Source organism: Haliaeetus albicilla, chromosome 11 (assembly GCF_947461875.1).
Source record: "Haliaeetus albicilla chromosome 11, bHalAlb1.1, whole genome shotgun sequence".
NCBI lineage: Eukaryota > Metazoa > Chordata > Aves > Accipitriformes > Accipitridae > Haliaeetus > Haliaeetus albicilla.
This window is the reverse complement of record NC_091493.1, coordinates 8,221,136-8,239,649: the sequence shown is the minus strand read 5'-3', so window position 1 is coordinate 8,239,649 and position 18,514 is coordinate 8,221,136. Positions and strand designations below refer to the sequence as shown.

The window sequence follows — 18,514 nt, the reverse complement described above, 5'->3', positions numbered from 1 at the left end:
AGTCTATATATGACCATATACAACAATTCAGCTGCTCCTATGGCTATTTTAATAAAAATCTGATAGCAACTAATGCTAGAAATCCAATTATTGCCGAGTAAGTCACCTCAGCCACCTTATGCCTTTTAGTTTTGGCTTCTTCTTTAAGGAAATTGACAGACAAAGAATTGAGAAACAATATTTCCATTCTGTCGGTATTTAGAAGTAAATAAAGAAAAAAGAATTTTCCATAAGTCCCCATTTGGGACTCCAACTCCTCTTTTCTTTCATTAGACACCCTCCCCAAAATTGAGTATCTGGCTGTAACTAGATAAAAATTAAGCCTTCTCTGAAATAAACTTTGGGATTTCTGTGTGTCAGCTTTCAAAGACAGGCAGAAACATTCAGTGTCTATTTATTTAAACTCCTATCCAGAATAAGACCTTGTTACTGTTGGCTCTTACCATGCAAGCCTAGAGCATAAAGCAATTTCTGCCAAGAAACACTGAGATTCTTCCTTGTAGAGTAATTCCCAAGCTTCTGACTCTCTTGTTCCCACAGTGCTTCATTAGCTGAAGAACTGAATAAAATTGGTTCTGTTTACGTAAGAACAGATATTAATAGAGTCCATGCTCATTTCCGTTGCATGCCATGCAAGGACATACAAAATGACAAATTTAGTTAACACATAGGTGAAACCCTTCTGCTAAGCGGCCACTGAGGTGAGTAGGGTTAAGACAGAAAATAGAAATTTCACTGGGGATTGATTCTGGAGGTGCAAGTGGGGGATGAAGAGACAGAAATCACATTGAAATTAATTACTAGGTCTATATTTCAAGAATTTTAAAGTTTAGCCCTACAGAGCCTACATTCCACCCACATTTTATCAGTATTATCTTCCATCTTGCTCAGTGTTTGCTAGAGGAAGGACGTATTTAGTGCACTAAACAAAGTGATACAGAACTCAAGAGCAGATCTGCTGAACAGTCTGTCCCTACCTGTAGACCCCATTCTGAGTGCTTCTCCTTATTCCAGTGAGGATATTTGCCTGAGATATGTATGAACCGTTTCAGCAGTACCCCTGCTTATCCAAAACTCTTATGGTCAAGTTTCACTCCACCTTTTCTTTGCTTATACTGAGAAACAAGGGAAGGAGAAGAAATCAAAGCTTACAGTCAATGATGGGGTTTAACCTTTCCGCTGTCCACTAAACAACCTGGCGCAAATATCTCTCCCTGACTACTGCCAGCAGCTTCATGGCTTATCTTCTCTGCTTACAGAAACAGCAAGTCTTCCAGCACAAACATCCCAGAGTAGCATTACATTTGGTCCAACAAACAAGAGGGGGAATACAAAGGCTGTAAAGAAGAAGCATCCCTACTTTTCACTCACTTCTGGGTAGTGTACAAGAGATGGTTATGAGTCAGTTTTCTCCCACAGGATGGGGAAGGGAAGGAAGGATGAACAATAAGTACCTGAAGACAAGTTTTGACAAGGCATGAGAAGCAAAATACAATGGTAAGTGGCTCTCTGCAACAAAGTGCTGCATTCCCTAACCAGAACAGCATTAGCTAATGTTGCCTGAGATACCCTAAACATCCAGCCACCTATACTGTAAAGATGCCACATGTCTACAGAAGAACCTACCACCAACATACCATCGACTATAGGAACAGCCTAAAAATACTGTAAACTACAGAAATCAGAAGAAATTATGGCTTGTGAAAAAAAGCTTTCGCAATACGTTCTATGGTAGAGTAAAACAACCTGCTATTGGCACATCTCAGACTTTTAATAAGTCTTTCCTCTTTACTAAGATTGCTAGCAACTGTATGTAACTGGTGTCAAGCTCTCCACATGCTCACACATTGGGCTGTCCAGTTGATAGGCAAGGTCTTTGTTCTGAACGCCTACGGAGACATTGCAAGCAGTGCTTTGTGTAAAAGAAGTGCTGTCACTGCCTGGAAAATAGCTCGTGCAGACAGACAACTTGGAGACATGGCAACTATTTGGCTTCTCAAGAATGACAAGGAGCCAACACACAATACTCATTTTATATTCAAATCCAAATGAATCCCATCCCAAAGTAAGTGTTTTTAGAATGTTTGAGGAAGGCCTCCAGCACGCACAGATTTTTAGAATATATGCTGACATTCTGTAGGGCGATCCAGGAAATGTAACTTGACCCAGAGCTGCCAGGGAAATCCAGCTCTCTTTAACATGCAAGCTCACAGAGCAGCTAAGAAGGAAAACTGAGAAGTTGTGGAAGAGATTTAAGTTCTGAGGCAGGAAGTGCACTGCCACTCTGTTGTGGCAAGAAGTGTAAAATGGGTAGCTAATGAAAAAGGATCTGTGGAAAAAAAGAAAGAGAGTGAAAAAAACCAAAATGCTGCAAAACTGTCTGCACTCTTTCAGATTAATCCTGATAACATTGTCATAATTTCTTCCTTTTCTAATTGATCTTTTTTGTTGAAAGAGCTAAAAAAGAACAAAAATTTCTACACAAACTCACAGAGAGATACTAGCAGTAAGGCTGAGGCCAGAGAAGCTACCTTGGCTTACTTGACTTAATTACAAAGATTTTTATAGGGGACCATCAATACATAATTCAAGCAACGTAGCACAGACGGAGAATGACAAAAAGGGGAAAAAAAATTGTGAACCACATAAAAAACATTAGCACAAAGAGTCAGATTTTAAAGGATGTTTGAAAAGCTTAAGAGTTGTAATGGGTATATTTAAGCTGTCTTCAGATGTTCGGTATCTAAAAGCATGAACATTTTAAAGTGACATGTTGGTGAAATTCTCCCTTTGCCCTATTTCTCAGCATCAGTCCGACTTTGTCCATTCACCAGTTGTGGAGTGTGTCTAATGGTTCTAATGAGGATATAAATACCTCTTTGGGCCAGCATTAACACAAGTACAGAAACATCCCAGGTCCAAGCACAACAGTGCACAGAGGGTGTCTGTCCTATTCCCCATCTCTTACTTATTAAGCACAAGCAAAGCAGAGCGGAGACAGAGGGCTTAACAGGAGATGGAAATACATACTCTGCTTGCTCTCTTCCTTCTGTTGTGATACATTTTCTCTCCTCCTTTTGTGCAAGAAGAGAACAGTGGGAATTGGTATTTTTATTATGAAGTTCTGAACTTACATCCACTGAACACAGATGAAAGTGATGTTAACCATCACTTCCTGACGTTCATCCTCACTGAAAGCAGAAGCACATCGGTAAGAACAGTGTATTCGCACTGACAGCATCATCGTGCTGAGAACTGAGTAGGAAAGCAAATGTCTGAGATTTGGCCATACTAGTTCAATGAGACACGTTCTCAGTCCAGTTTTGATGAGAAATTCCATCAAGGATATAATAAATACTTCCCAGATAAGCCTTATCAAACCTTGCATGCAGCCATACTCAGTTTCTGCTTTGATGAATTGATATATCCCACCTAAAAACAGGCCTGGCTGAAAAACTGCCTATCTTTGACCCACAGTGATGAAGCAAAAATCATGTGGTAAGGAGCACTGAGTAAGCACAAGCTTAACAGAGCTACTGAGATAGCAGGTATGCACTTCCATGTCTGCCTTCACAGAAGTGAAGGAGAAGTCTCAGAAAAACTTCAGCAGAGCTAAGGTAGTTCATGAATAATTTGACTTCTCTAAGGAAAAAAGGAAGTCCCTAAGACTAATGACTCTTGCAGCTACTCTGATAGCATCAAAGACTGGAAAACCTCAAATATAGTGGCAGCAAACAGAGAGAATCCATCCCTGTGGTATCACTACATGTTACAGAAGAGTTTAACCAGCTAGTAAAGGAAAATTTGAAAAGCAGTATGGAAACACAGTATTTAAAAACGCACACGTCATATTGAACCATTAATTCAACTCATTCTGCAATGTGCTTGTGTCTACCGGTGCTGTGGTTAATAGAGAGTGTATAAACTCAGAATGCAATTAAGTCTTGGAGGAAGCACAGTTGGAGGCTGTGGCAGTTTCTATAGCAACCTGAAAGGCTCAAGACTAGTAACGGGAGATTAACTTAAAGGCAAGATAAGTACATAAATATAGCTCTCATTTACAATTTTCTCTGCTTCCAAACGGGCAATGTATTTTCGATTTAAACAAAACAAAAATGCAGTCAGATGTCCTACTTGTTATTAACTAGGGCAAAAATAACCTTTAAAAACATCCTGTTAAAAAAATTCTGGCAATTTCAGATTCGGGGAATCATCCAAACTTCACTAATTAATTCAATCAAAATGGAAAGCACTGAACTTGAATGCTGCCAGAAGATTAGAAGGAGGCTTCAAGATAGGAAACATGAGAGTCATAATAAGAGTTTGCTGATGTCAATGCACTGTATGCTTATGAACAAATCCTCCTGATGTTTTTTTCTGGATTATGCTTCAGAGCAGGTTTTAAGTCTTCAAAACAACGAGGGCAAGACAAAGAAGAATTTTTGTAAACACTACAGACCTTTTTTATTTCCTTTTTTTCAATACCTTCTTCAGTAAGAAAGACAATATTGAGGAAGCTTCATCCAATATTTTTCCTGACACTTAAGAGCTTTTATTCAAAGGTTCATTTGAGACTGCAGTAACCCTTTTGAACTCTTGTCCACATTACAAATTAAAAAAAAGTACATGAAAGAGATTCCCTGGCCACATCCCTAGTGCAGCCAGTTATTCTGAACTTGTTTTACTTCAAGTTCATTTTAAGAACAATTGATACATGCATAAGATATTCAGGAACATGTATGTATCCAGGAAACAAACATGTAGTGACAACACTACCACAGGTACTGAAAGCAGTTACATTAGCTAAATAGCTAGTCCAAACTTACTTACCCTATCCAGCCCGTCAAGCAATGCAGAGCTAGCACTAGCACCTCTGCACAGCGCTGGGTTGTCCTGCACAGTGTCGGTTAGCATCAGACTAATGAAAGAAAAATAGCACTACCCCTACTTCCCTTCTAATTGGTGAATTAACCAAGCCCATGGTTAATTCACAATGTGTTCCAAGGATTACCATGGAATACCTGCCTCAGATAACACAAACCTCTTGGGCTGACCCAACCGTGACTTCAAATCCTCGTGTGAGTTTACTTGCATGGTGAGTTTTTGTGGTTGGAATTTGTTGACTTGTTGCCTACTTCAGGAAAAAATGAAGATACCCTGTGAAAATTTCAAGAAGTTGCTGTTATGTAATTCACAATGTTTGTTCCACTTCACTAAAGATTATTCCAACCTGCCTGTGATAATATCTAAATACCACCTAGAGTAATGAAGCTGGCATAGCATTATTCACAATGGAACACGTTCTCTGCTTCTGCTGTGGTGGGAAGTTGCCTGTTGTATGTGCAGAGCACAAGAAAACAATAAGCTGGTATTTTTTTTTCAAGAGCATACTACATTTTCTGCCATAAGTAAAATATTTCATCTTGTAAAATCCCTTGAAAATACTGTTGTTCAGGAATAGTACACTCTTCTCCACAAGATCATTCCAGAGTTAAAAGTGGCTTTACCCAGGGAGCTCCACCACATCAGCTACAAAAAGCAGAGTAGAGGTGATACAGGAATAAATTTTTTAGCGGCGTAGTAGGGCACTGATCCATTGAGGGCTTCTAACATTCAGAGTAAAGCCTTCAATCTCTACCCAAAAGAACTGACAGCCAACGAAAAGCATAAAATACACTAGGATTTTCTCCAACATTTTCCCTTCCTAGGAAAAAAACCTCAGCAACAAGAGCTGCAGAACCAGGCTGAGGTGCATTGAGATAGGGAAGAAACCTTGCCATCCCTCTCTACAAGGAGAAATTTATATCACCTCCATCAGTACAATACCTAATTTATAGATAGGTGACTTCCCCTTGCTTTAGTGTCATATTAGACAAAGAGCCAATAGTTTAACAGGTGTGAAATGGGTCAGAGTAGTGAAAATTTCCTCCTATTGTTTTTAATTTAACAAGGAACAAGAAATAAAGAATCTCTCTAATGCCAAGTGTGTTCTACTTTGTAACAGCAACAGTTTCAAAGAAGTATATAACACTTTCTCGCTTTCAAGAAAAAAACGTTGGTAGAGAGGCGAAAAAGGGAAAAGGGAAAAAAAAGGAAAAGGGAATACCTAAAGACCTTGTTGCAGTTTCTAGAATTAATATTTTGTTCTGAGTGGAAGAGCTGCAACAGGGTGAGATGAGGACACTGCTCTCAACTTCTTCATTGAAGTGATTTGTACATTGATACCAAAGAATTAATTTATTCTTCTATTTTCCACTACTAATTTTTTTCTCCCTTTCAACTAATTGAAAAACCACAATTGAAGACAATGCAGGAACAGCAGCAGCCCTTCAACTTTGAAGTTAATTTAGATTAAAAAAAAGAAATCCCATGCTGTATAAAAATTTCAAATAAGAGAATATTACATATTGTAGAATCTATTAAGTGGGAAGAAGTTGAAGAGATCCATCTTTCCCCTCAGTATTCTTAGGACCTGATCTGTCCTTTAATTGAAGTTACCACAACCCACTTTGAAGAGTTTCTTTTACTTTTCTAGAGTGGCTGTGGCAGTGCCAAGTTCTCAAGAGAGACAGCTTAATAAGAATATAAAAAATGCTGCCCTCCTCTTCTGCACATAACAGTTTTTATATTTTTTCTTTGATTTTGACTTGATATGAACTTGTCTCCTTTAAAGAAACAAAGTAGGCTTCACTGGAGGAAAATGCAGCAACCATACTTAGAAATTTGTATCTCAGTCATTAGCAAAGGGTTTAAAACCAGAAATCAGAGCAAAGCTTTGCAAAGTTGTTTGGTTTGTTGGTTTTTTTTTTAATCATGGTTTAGGAGATCCCTAAGCACACTTTCAGAAACAGCGTATCTGTGAATTTTAAGCATACAAATGAATTCATCTCCTCCCTGTTTTGCTATGGACTTTAGAAACAAACGGACATCACAAAGAATGACAATTACATGGATCTGGATTTGCTACAAACATTAGAAACAAGTAGACTTTATAAGGAATGACATTTACATGGATCTGGATTTAGATTTCATCTACTTATGCTCTCCTCTGGTCAGAAAGCACAATGACTTTGTTACCATGTGAATACAGGGTATAAAGAACACTGGAAAAGACAACACTGTTTGCTGCTGCTAATAAATAGCTCGTGCTCCAGGCATATCCAGAAGGATTTTGTTCTAGTTGACAAGTCTGCCTGCAACTACAAAGTTGCCAGAAACGTCTTTATATTACAACTTCCAAGAAGAAGAGACTACTTTCTTTGTAACACACAAATTACTAAGGGCAGGTGAAAAGAAAGGCATGCGCAGCTCACTGATTATCTAGAATACAGCAGCTTGCTGGTCCGTCAACAGCAGCTTTCACAAGTTGCTTAAGCTTCTAACATGAACCATGCTTAGTGGTTACAAAGGGTAATTAAATAGATACAGCTCTTTACTGTTCCACAGCCCATTTAATATTAATTTTGAATGCACCTTATCTTCCTCTTCTCCCAGCCCCCACCCCAACTAGCACTTTGGTTAAGCATGGAAAGCATTAAGGAATACAAATGATTAGCAAAATAGCTAGGAATTTGGTTAGACTAAACATTAAGGACATGACAGTAAGAGTTGGAAGAAAAGTAAAGCAGCAGATCAGATATTTGATCTAGGAAATATCCTGTTCATCCATCATTCCTTACAATTAGGCAGTAGATTGCTTGCTATACTTTCCTAGTAAAAATATGCAAAAGACAAATATATTTTTTTTTAGAAGTACTGTATGGTTTAGAGTTACAGCATGCTGCATATATCCAAATTCATCTCACTGTTTATTATTGCTGCATGGTCCTCCTGTACTGACCAATGAAAAAGATTATGAAGCTCAAAGCTATCCATGTAATTCCCAGAGAGTATGAAAATAAAATTAGAAAGTAAAGAACTAAAATAATATCAGATAAAAAGTTCTAAATCATAATTTCTTCACTTGGTCTCCACCACAACCCTCTGAAAATACTAAAGCCATTGTGTAGACACTCTGGCAGACCAAAAAGTTTCTTTCTTTTTTTTTTCAAATCAATATATGTTTCTTCCAATGTAGTCCCATTCAACTTAATGTCCTGGGTGGGGAAAACAAGAATATAAATAAAACACACAAAAATCCTAAAGCTACAGAGCTTGGGATCTATAAAGAACTCCCTATGTCATCTCCTGTCCTCCTTTACTTATACCCACATACTTATCTTGTGTAGCTTTACTATTCCCCTGCCTTTAGGGTTTACACAAGGCTCAGCCTTTCCTTGACCCAGCACACAGGCCCCTCTCCTGCCTATGCCAGGTAGAGATCGCAGCAGCCCTCATCTTGGCAAACCTCTGCATCTTTCAGCCACCCCATGGGCAATATGGAGGGGAGGTCAGTTTTAACCTGTGGATTTGGCTCCTTATGCCCAGCTCCTCATGCACGGATGCTGGCATGAGGAGTCTCCTGAAGTAATCGAAAGCTGAGCTCCTACGGCTGCTCTCACACGCAGCCCGGTGACACCAGCAACTCCCAGGCAAAGCTCCAGTTGCATACTGGAAGCAATGTTGGATCAAACAGTAGCAGCCCCTCAAGTACGTCCTTGTCCTAACAGCTTACAGAAAAATTCAGTCCTGATCAGCATCCTTTAACATGATCATCTGCAGGCACAGCTGACTATCCCACCACTTGGCAGAACAGCCTAAGGCCCACACTATTATTGCTTTACTAGCCAGAATCCTTGTATGTGCATCTGCAGTCCTCTAGGAATAGGGCAACATTTAAATAAAGCGGATGGTCAGCGAAAATTCAAAGGTCAGAATTAAGGTTGTTGACAGAACCTCAGCTTCAAGTGTCCATCTAAATTACCAGCCACGCAAGCCAACCCGTGCGTACAAAGCCAAACTGCAGTAATGTTTGCTACATTAGAAACAGTCTTTGAACTGACTAGAAATGCATTTGGAAAAAAACGTACATATGGAGGTGTTGTGTTTATTTGCTCTTATTAAAACTGTCTGAAGTGTCACATCAGTTTTTCCATAATATTCTTAGAGGCTTTTGCCACTTATTCCTCCCCCTTTTTTCTACAAATCTCTCTTTTATTTTCTTTTAAAAAAGATGTATCAGTAAATCAGGAAGACTTGGACTAAACTTTTCTAACCATGAACCCTGGGGAACAGGTGGGGCATGCAACTTCACCATACATTTCCTTTTGTTTCTCATGGGTTTGGCATAATTGCATTTGGATTTTTATTACAGGCATATTTCACCCCTTTGCTTTTTCATAGCATAATAAAAAGGTACCCAGTACTTAGTTTGATAGTTCTGGAAACTATTTAGCAGAAATGCTGACTCATGAACATGAATTTCCTTTTTTACTTGAAGCAAAGAAATTAAACAATGCAGACTCTGCTCTACAGCAAAACCCCAAATAAACTGGGAGAGAGTGAAACTGCATTAGGCTATAACGCTAACATGCTTTAAAGATTCAGCCAAGCCTTTCTGCATGTAACTATGATAAGTGCTACCCCTATTCTCCTCTCAAGTTGTGTTAAGTACTTAAGCATGTTTGCATATTTGCTAGAATAGGTGAAATAAACTAATTAAGGAGTAACAAAGCAGTCTAGGAATTCCAGGGGGGGGTGAAGGCAGCTTGAGGGGAATCTGTGCATTCAGAATATGCCTATTAAATTCACTGTTGCACAGCTCTGCAACTAACTACAATTAAATGAACTACAATTAACTACAGTTAAATGAAAAATGAGATTTTCTTATTTTTTCTGACAGTGAAATTTTTTTTCATGTTTGTATTTTAACTCTACATTTCCTCCCTGCTTTTCTGAAAACATTTCCTACTCCCACCCCCAACCTTGCATGAAATGAGAAGCCACTAAGGGTTTAAAATGTCTTTTATTCCCCCTACTATTACAGCCAATGACAAGTAAAAAGGCTGAAATATTTTGATAGTTACATATCACAAGCCTTTCAGTAAAAATACTTTTAATTTCCTAAGGGTTGATTTTCCTATCAAAGACCTCACTTCTGACATTTTTTCAAAAAGCCCTGATCATCAGCAAACAAATCAAATTGCTCACGTACACCAAAGAAAAGGAATACAAAGGTGGTAAGAGATTTTATTGGTAGTCCTGCTGAGGCAAGGAAGGTGACATGAGCATAAAATAAAAAAGGCTTGCATTTCATAATGGTTTGGAGGTGAATTCTTACCCTTCCTTCATGCCCCTCTGATATCAGTTAATTACCTGAGGAAGGAAGGGGCTGATGTTCTGATACATTACAAAAATAGAAATGTAATACCTAGTTTTAAGATAGGTACTCGGAACATATTAAGGGTTATGTTCAAAGCAAATAACAGCTCTGGAGTGAGAGAGAACAACGCTGACACCAAGTGGAAGAAAATGCTGCCGGCTCCATTCTCTCTTCCAGCCTTCAGATGACTGAAAATCTAAGAGCTGCAAATCTTCGGTTTAGGTGTTGTGGTAAATTTTTTAAACATCAGAGGAAGACCACACAGATCGTCTGAAAGCAGAAATCCATTATCCTAATGTGTACACTAGCTGATTAATTATAATCCTCTTCCTTGTAGCGTAGCTGATCTTAGCAAGGAAAGCAACTGGCTGCTGCTCTGAACACATGAGGTATTATTCTCCTTCACAAATTGCAGATAAAACTCCTTAATCTGTAATCTACATAAGTTCTGGGAGCCTGACTGTGGTAGGAGCTTTTGATATGCTCTGGTCACAGCAAAACTGAAAATGGGCATTCACAAACTGAGAAGTAACAAAGATGAGTCTCCACTGAGTTGGTTTCTGTACAGCATACTGTCTTCAAAACATATTTTCCAGGCCAGAAAAGGCCTGTATCAGTGACCAGTCTTAGAAGGACCTTCCCCTCTCACACACTTTATATCATTATTGAATGACAGACAGTGATCAGTGTAATCAGCTAGTGTGATTGCCTGAGCTTTGTTCTTGTATTACTGATTACAGCGAAGAATCTCAGGATTTCAGTTTGACCGGCTTCCCTCTTCCGTGCTCAAGCTGCTTGTTACAGTAAAGCACAGCTGATGGTGTGCTTCATATCACACCGAGCACACCCTCTCCTGCCAATATTCTCTCGTAGTGCAGCTTTCCCCAGACAAAAAAATTAATTATAAAAAATCTACTTATTGGGGGCAGGGAGAAGAGAAAAACATAGATAGCAGCAAAACCCACTAAGTCATAGAAAGGGGTTGAAGTGTGACAGCAGTGTCCTGGAGCACTTGTACAGCAAGTCAAGCGAAACCCCAGCAATGCTGGAGCAAACATTAAATCAGTGACATTCCCTCCACACCCTGTGGTTTGCTAAAAACGGAGACCAGGCAAGCTTGTAGTTTCCAAGTTACAGATTTCCAGTACAAAGGACAGTCTGCTGCAGATCACAGGCACAGCACAGAAAAAGGACCTCACTCTCTCCATACCCTATTCCCTCTACCAACAGGCAGAAAGGCTCCAGCCCTGAAGACCTGGAAGGAGTAATGAGTACTCCAGCCACATCCACTTTGGTGGGTTTAAGTCACACTTGCCTAGGATACAGCGGTTTTTATCGAATCCTTATGCCTACAGTCAGTAAAATATTCTGCAGTGTTTATCCAGAAGAAAAAAAAAATCTTTACAATCTATTGGCTACAATTTTTGTGGAGACCTAGATCCTACTTTGATCCTAAACGTATGGCACTTTTTTATCCAGTCTTCTGGTTTGGGGAGTACTCAAATACAAAATTAAAACTTAATGTTTAATAAGACCATGTTTTGCTAAATTTACAAAGGTTAGGTAAAATAGTTTTTCTATGGAATGGGAAATAACATGAAGAAGTCTTTCTATAATGTAACAGCAGCCCCTACAAAAACATTGACAAATCTCCTGGCAGTTCACATGGTGCACACAAGATTTGCTATGCTCCTAAATTTGGGAAAAATTGTTAAGAGCCACAAATAGGAATTGGAACTACATTCTACTATCCAAGAAAAAATATTTTGACAAGACAGTTTAGTCTAACTTGGAAATTTCAGTTTACTAGATCATGCGATAATGTCTGTTTGGTTGGTTGGTTGTTCATTCTGAAAGATTTCAGCTAATTCCACAAGCATTGTCATGGGATTAGCAAAGGAAAACATCAGTTAAATTATTGCTCCCCTCCAAACTGAGGACAGTCCATTTAGGAGACCACAATTCTTTTTTACGGCAACTTCAGGTGAGAGTGAGGCACCACATTTTTTTCACAGAACAGGGTTAATGCCGAAACATCCATTTCCTCTTTGGAAAAGGCTAAAAACCTGAGATTGACAAAACTCTCCAGACCACAAAAGCCTTCCCAACAAAACCATAATTTGAGTAGATAAAGTCTCCATGAAATATTTAGTTGCACTATTCCGACCAACTACAAACCACACTGCAGTTTCAGAAATTCAGTCTGAGGTGTCTGTGGTCAACCTGCAGGTCCAGGATACTGTCCAGCTCCACTTCCCCAGCCCACTGGTTCTCTGCAATCCCTTTATAACAGGGTTCCATGATTGTAGGGAGTAACTGCATGGGACCCAATCAATAGGCAGTCCCTGCAGCCTTGCTGATACACAGCGAAGGATGCATAAAAGGACAAAGGAAGAAAAGAAAACAAGAAATTAAACTTATTCCCTCAGGGTGTAGGCTTTTCTTCTAATGAACCCCATGCTTTAATGGAGGTACATGCAGTAGCTTGTGCACACCCACAAAGTCATGCTTCTGTTTGTTTGCAAGACAAAGGTAGCATGCGTAATTCAGGAAGGATTTATCTATGACTTCTGTACAAAAAGGAGATATGAAAAAACACTCTTGGACTAGATGCAAAAAAAAATCCATAGTCAACTGTTACATAGAACATAAAATTCAGAAATGATGAGGGCAAACGTCATGACAAATTGCTCTTAGCAAGGTTTGGTTCATAATTTAATGACACTATAGAAGTTAAGCTAATCTTGTACACCTCCAACACAGCTAGTGATACGCTTCAGGTTAAACACAGTTATCTAGAGAGGCCTCAGGTCAAAACAAAAACCACAGTATCTAACCTCTTTTTAAAGAATGATTTAAGCCAAACAGGAAAATCAGTTTAGTACTAGTGCAGTTTGTGAGCTAGACAGAAGGTTATAGGACAGCATTAAATGTTAGTGGACTCTCAGGTGGGGAAATTAAAATAAATGAATAAATTAAAACACCCCCAAGCCCCAAACAAACAAAACAAACAGAAGAAAACTAAAACCAACCAACCAAAAAAACTGGCAGGATTTTACAGCATTCCAAATCTTTTTAAAAAAAAAAAAAAAAAAAAAAAAAAAATGTACAACATACAATGGCCAGGAAAAAGTACAAGCTAAAATATATAGTAGCTTGGATATATCTTTTAAACCACTATCTTCAGATGGTATAGGTGGCTGTGAATAGTCCACTCTGCAGCCTATTCTCAATAGTTCTGAACTGTTGAGAAACTTGCAAATTCTTCTCCCAGTCTGTCAGTCTGAATCAGCCTGCAGATACAGAGTAAGTGGGATGACTCCTGGCACTTCAAGATACTAAGAGCACTGCTCAGGAGCAATCAATCTTGCCCATCTCAGACTACAAACAACACAACTGAAGGTTAAGCCTATGTCATCTGTATGGCATGCCTGTCAGATTGGTATGGCTTTAATTTTTAAAGCTCAATTAATTAGGGTAACATATAATGTTGGGGGGGTGAGGGAGGGGAGGCACCCCAACAACAACAAAAAGCCCCACATGAGTTAAGTAGTCTAAATGCAAGTATCTGTGTAAATGCGTTAAGTTATTTCATGAGAAACAGCCAATAAAAGCAAGTTTCATTTCCAGGAAGCAACAAGGGATTTGAGCCAGGTTTGCCATTTCACTTTTTGCTTGCTTTGCTGGAACTAGAACATGCACTTTTAGTATGTTTAGTTTGTAAACCTAACTTTGATGTTTCCAGTTTAGTGGACTTTGAGCAATTGTTATATTATGAAAGATGGAGAGTACCTATCCAATGTGCTGGGTTTCCTGCCAGAAATTACAAAAACAAGATCAACCACAGAATACTGAATTCCCTTCTCACCCACAGATAGGATTTCTTTCATAAACTTACCTCAGAGCAGGAGAGTGCCTCATGGCTATGCCTTGTCTGAGGTTTTATTAAAGAACTTGAAAGGATCTTTTCAGCAGAATTCTTTCCCACATCACCACAATCCCAGACAGACTGTGACATTTTGCAGAATTACAGGGAGTGAAGTTGCTTCTAAAACAAAAGCACTGCAATAGAAAGCCAGGTTTCCTGGCTACTCTAATACCTTTCCAATTTCCTTTAGCTGCTGACACTTCTAGTTTTGCAAGCAAAAGCAGATATAATAGGATAGCTAATATTTTGATCTTGCATTTGAGTACAGGTTGCAGGAATTCTCAGAGTTGGTAGTGACATGGGACATCTTCAGAGAGTAAGGGGAGTTGGAGGCATGGGCTTTAACACTTGTCTTTGTGTGAAACGATCCTAGTTTTAGATTTGGGGCCATGTCCTGTGACGTAGCAGGATTATTTCAGAAACATCCTTGTATCAGCGTATTTTGTTCTCTGTACCTATGGCTGTACAGGATTTATTTCAAAAGAGAGGTTCCAAGGAGCATTACAGTCTCAATATTCAGTTTGGGATATATAATATGTTCTAATTACTGAATTTGACTTTGTATTACAAGTCTGGTAGTTTTCCTTAACAGAGATACTTGGAGAAAGAAGCCAGGAAATTAAAGAGTCACAAACATGAGTAGCATTATCTACAACTACATGTAATGCAAATCTCTCATAATCTTTCACCTGATCTGGCACACTGCTATCAATCTAGTCATGAACTGCCAGGATATGAGGTAACTGCATGCTGCAGTATTAAACTGTAGGTTTTGCTACAGCATTTCCTTCATGTCTTTTTCTAAAAATCAATTTCAGGTTAAGCAGCAATGATGCATCATATCACAAACTGAAAACAAAACTTATACTGACCCTCTCCCTAAACCAGCATTTGTATATCATGTTTCTTCCACCAGGAGGTTTTTGACAAAAAAAGGAATCAAAGTACTAACAATGTTTTAGAAAAGAATATGCCCAAGGAGAGGCTGAAACATACACAGTGAGATCCAGAAGGGTGAGAGGAGTTTCACCCTTCTGGTTTTGCTTTCCTGTGTCATCAATGTATAGCCAAACACACACACACAAAATAAAAAGTGCTTCACTCGAGGTAAAATCCAGTGGCTTTGATCTAACAAAGCTTGGCATTGAGATATTTAAAGAGGAACAGTTTGGGATTTTATTCTTGACCTTTTACTTCTGTACTTGCATTTTTTTTTTAAATCAGAATTTTAAACACTCATGTTTCCCCTCTAGCTTAGGCATATGATGAATATTTACATTGCTGGCAATAAGCTATAGTAATTAATTACACTATGCATAAGTAAATATATTTCCATTTGTAGGTTTCAACCCAATGAAGCACTTTTGATTACTTGCTGAGTTAATTAACGTAACTTTCTTACCTGAAGGCCATCTACTTGTCTCTCTGAGAAACAAGGGTTCAGATCAACAAAAAGCATCTCATGGTGTTGAAGCAAATACAGCAGGAGCCCATTGTAAAGCTTTTGTTCTTCACAAGCCAAGGGACTGACAGGGATTCTAAGGGAAGAGGAGATGGATTAAGTTTAGGAGCTCTCAGATCAGGGGCTAATGATGAATCACACAGCAAGCCCCTCAGTACCCAAGACAATTAAAGCAGCCAGTTGGGCAACTGGATAAAACAGAGTTCCAGCCTCATTTCCAACAAGCAACTGTTGGGACAGGGACTGGCTTAATTTGGTGGGTTCACAACACTGGGAGCCTCACAGTGATGGAGCCCCAGTTTGCTGGAACAGTTCAGAACACAATCAATCTTTGAAGCAGCACAGCAAAATAGCTGGAACCTGACAGTAACTCAGACATGAAGTTCATAAAATCAAGGATGAAGAGGACGAAAAAAGCCCTGGAAATCTGCCATCAGTCACTAGCATTGGGGGTGGAAGAGAACAGTTTTGTTCCAGCTTAGTTTATGAAGGTGAACTTTGATGGCTAGAATGTCTTATTACCAGAACTGCCTGGAGAAAAAAAAAAACCAAAACACATAAGTAAGAAGCTGTTTCAGGGTAATAATTTATAAATTCACAGAAATCAGGCACATCATGCAGTGGAACTTCTGGATGCTCCCATTAGCAGGTTTTTTGGTTGTTTTTTTCCTCTTTCTTTTCACTCCTTTTTTTTTTTTTTTTTAAATAAATAGTAGTTGAGCTTGTACTATCCACACAAGTAGACTAAGCTGGAATCATTTAATTAAAGTCAAGGGATTCTTTATAGGGGATTCTAATCTCACTCTCTGAAGGAACTATGTATTCCCCCCATGAACTATCTGGAAGCTTGGATGACATTTACATACATGCTGTCACCTTAATCCAGCTTCTCCAGCCATGCTGAACCAACTCAGTTCCACCCAGCACAATATTAATATTTAAACAAGAAATTCATAAACTCTGGAGACTACTGTGGAGACATAGACACACCAGTCTTTGTTTGCCAAATCAGTACACTCATTATTAATTTGTGATTTTAAAGTACAAATATACACACTGGGCCCAGTCCAATTGCTTTCATTCATGTTCTTCTTTTGTAAACTTACCGTTGTTTCTGTAAGAACTTGAGTTTGGGCTCCTTTTGAAAGAAGGTGGTTTAAGCAGAGTTATAGCCAGGTACAATGTAGACAGATTTACAGGATAAACTACAGTGTCATCACTTCTTTCTTTAGGGTTCGCTAACATTTCTGCTTCTTGCATTCTTATTTTTTTCAGTACAGACTCAATTTCTCCACAAAAAAAACCAAGCCTGCATGTAAAACCTGGCTGACCAAGCAACAGCCTTTCCTGCATACAACAATCCTAAGAGATTATTCATTGCTTACCCAAACGTTAACACCCTCAACTCACAGGCCATACAAGCAATCTTTTTAGTCTCTTGCCTTCTTTTTCATCTTCTTTCTTTAACTTAGACACATGTTCCCCAACCCATTCTACCAGCTGTTAACTCCTTATTAGCAAGGAGCACTCCACAAGTTGTTCATGAAAATAAACAGCTCTCGCCCTACTTATTGGGTCCCACTTTCCCTTACAGGCAGCCGACGTTTCGGGTGCCCAGTTCTCATTTAATCTTAAAACAAATCTAAGCTTTACTCTGTGATGCGACCCTGCAGCTGACTGCAAATATCAATGTCTGCTCATCCGCAGATATTCACAGGTGGCAACAAGTGTGTCTTCCAAATATAGAAAATACATTTTTAGTTTTATCTGCAGCCACCTTCCACAATGACTTTCAATTAATCTGTAAAATAATCACTTCCTGCCTCTTCAGATACTTTTGCTGTTAGCAGAAACTATATTATCAGGCTGACACTAGGGGAACCATATTCACACACTGTTAAATCCAGGAACATGTTCCTAGGAAGAGCACAACTACTGAAGTATATTCTGCACTTCCATAAAGCCCTGTAATCAGTTGTACTGCAAATCAAACACAGGAGGACACTCACTACAAATAAGAAACAATTAAAACTTGATCATCAGGAATCAGCTACTCATTTCCTTGAGTCTAAACCTTTCAAAGTTGCTTTGCCACAAAGTGCAAGCTAGAAGATCCATACAGTCTCTTGCCTTGGCTTTGTTCAGGAGATCTGCCAAGGTTCCCTGCTGGCAGCGGCTTGCTGCAAATTTACAGAAAGAATGAGTCAAAGTAAGTAGAAGCAAACAGCTGGTTGGCTAGCATCCTTGTGCACTCGTGCAAAAATTACTTACTGAAGTTAGCAGCAGAAATCTCTTTACCAAGATGAGGCACAACAAAAGCACCCATAGAAATTTAACATCAGTTGAATCTCTGATAAAAGCAAAGCAACACATTCTCCTTGGCATTTACAGAGGCTAGCAGGACATGAAACAGCTCGCAAGAAGAGGGATGAATGGCAACAGAAATAAATAGTTCAGAGGACGAGCAGAAAGAAATCAACGAGTTGACAGAAGAGTGGAGCTTAGCAAAGTCAGTCTAGGGAGTAACCAGCCTGTTACTCAACGTAGCTACCAGTTATGTTTTTGGTTCCCTTACCTACAAGGAGGTGAGAACATGAAAGCTGCATCATGCAAATGTTAAGACTGAAGTCACAAAAGAAACAGATGCCAGGATCAAAAATCTAGAAGAAAAGCAATGTGAAAGATGACAGATAGAAAATGAAGATAGCTTAACTCAGTCTCGGGGCAAAAAATAGGATGAAGGAGGAAGGCCCGTAGAAGAAATTGGAAGGAGCTGGTTTGCAAAGGAGACTAAGGTAAAATTAAAACATTTTACTCATTTATGCTTTTTCTGAAACATACCTGCTTTTCTTATTCCCACTTG

At 39.0% G+C, this 18,514-nt stretch overlaps 1 protein-coding gene across 7 annotated transcripts in view; it reads right to left on the bottom strand.

The window, feature by feature from the left end:
* FAM13C (family with sequence similarity 13 member C) overlaps positions 1-18,514 on the bottom strand; it is a 132,633-nt gene that overhangs the window by 108,560 nt on the left and 5,559 nt on the right. For all 7 annotated transcript variants that reach the window (XM_069796037.1, XM_069796042.1, XM_069796036.1 and 4 more), the window contains exon 4: positions 15,592-15,727. In XM_069796037.1, the coding sequence (XP_069652138.1) occupies positions 15,592-15,727 (136 nt within the window). The remainder of the gene's footprint in view (positions 1-15,591; positions 15,728-18,514) is intronic.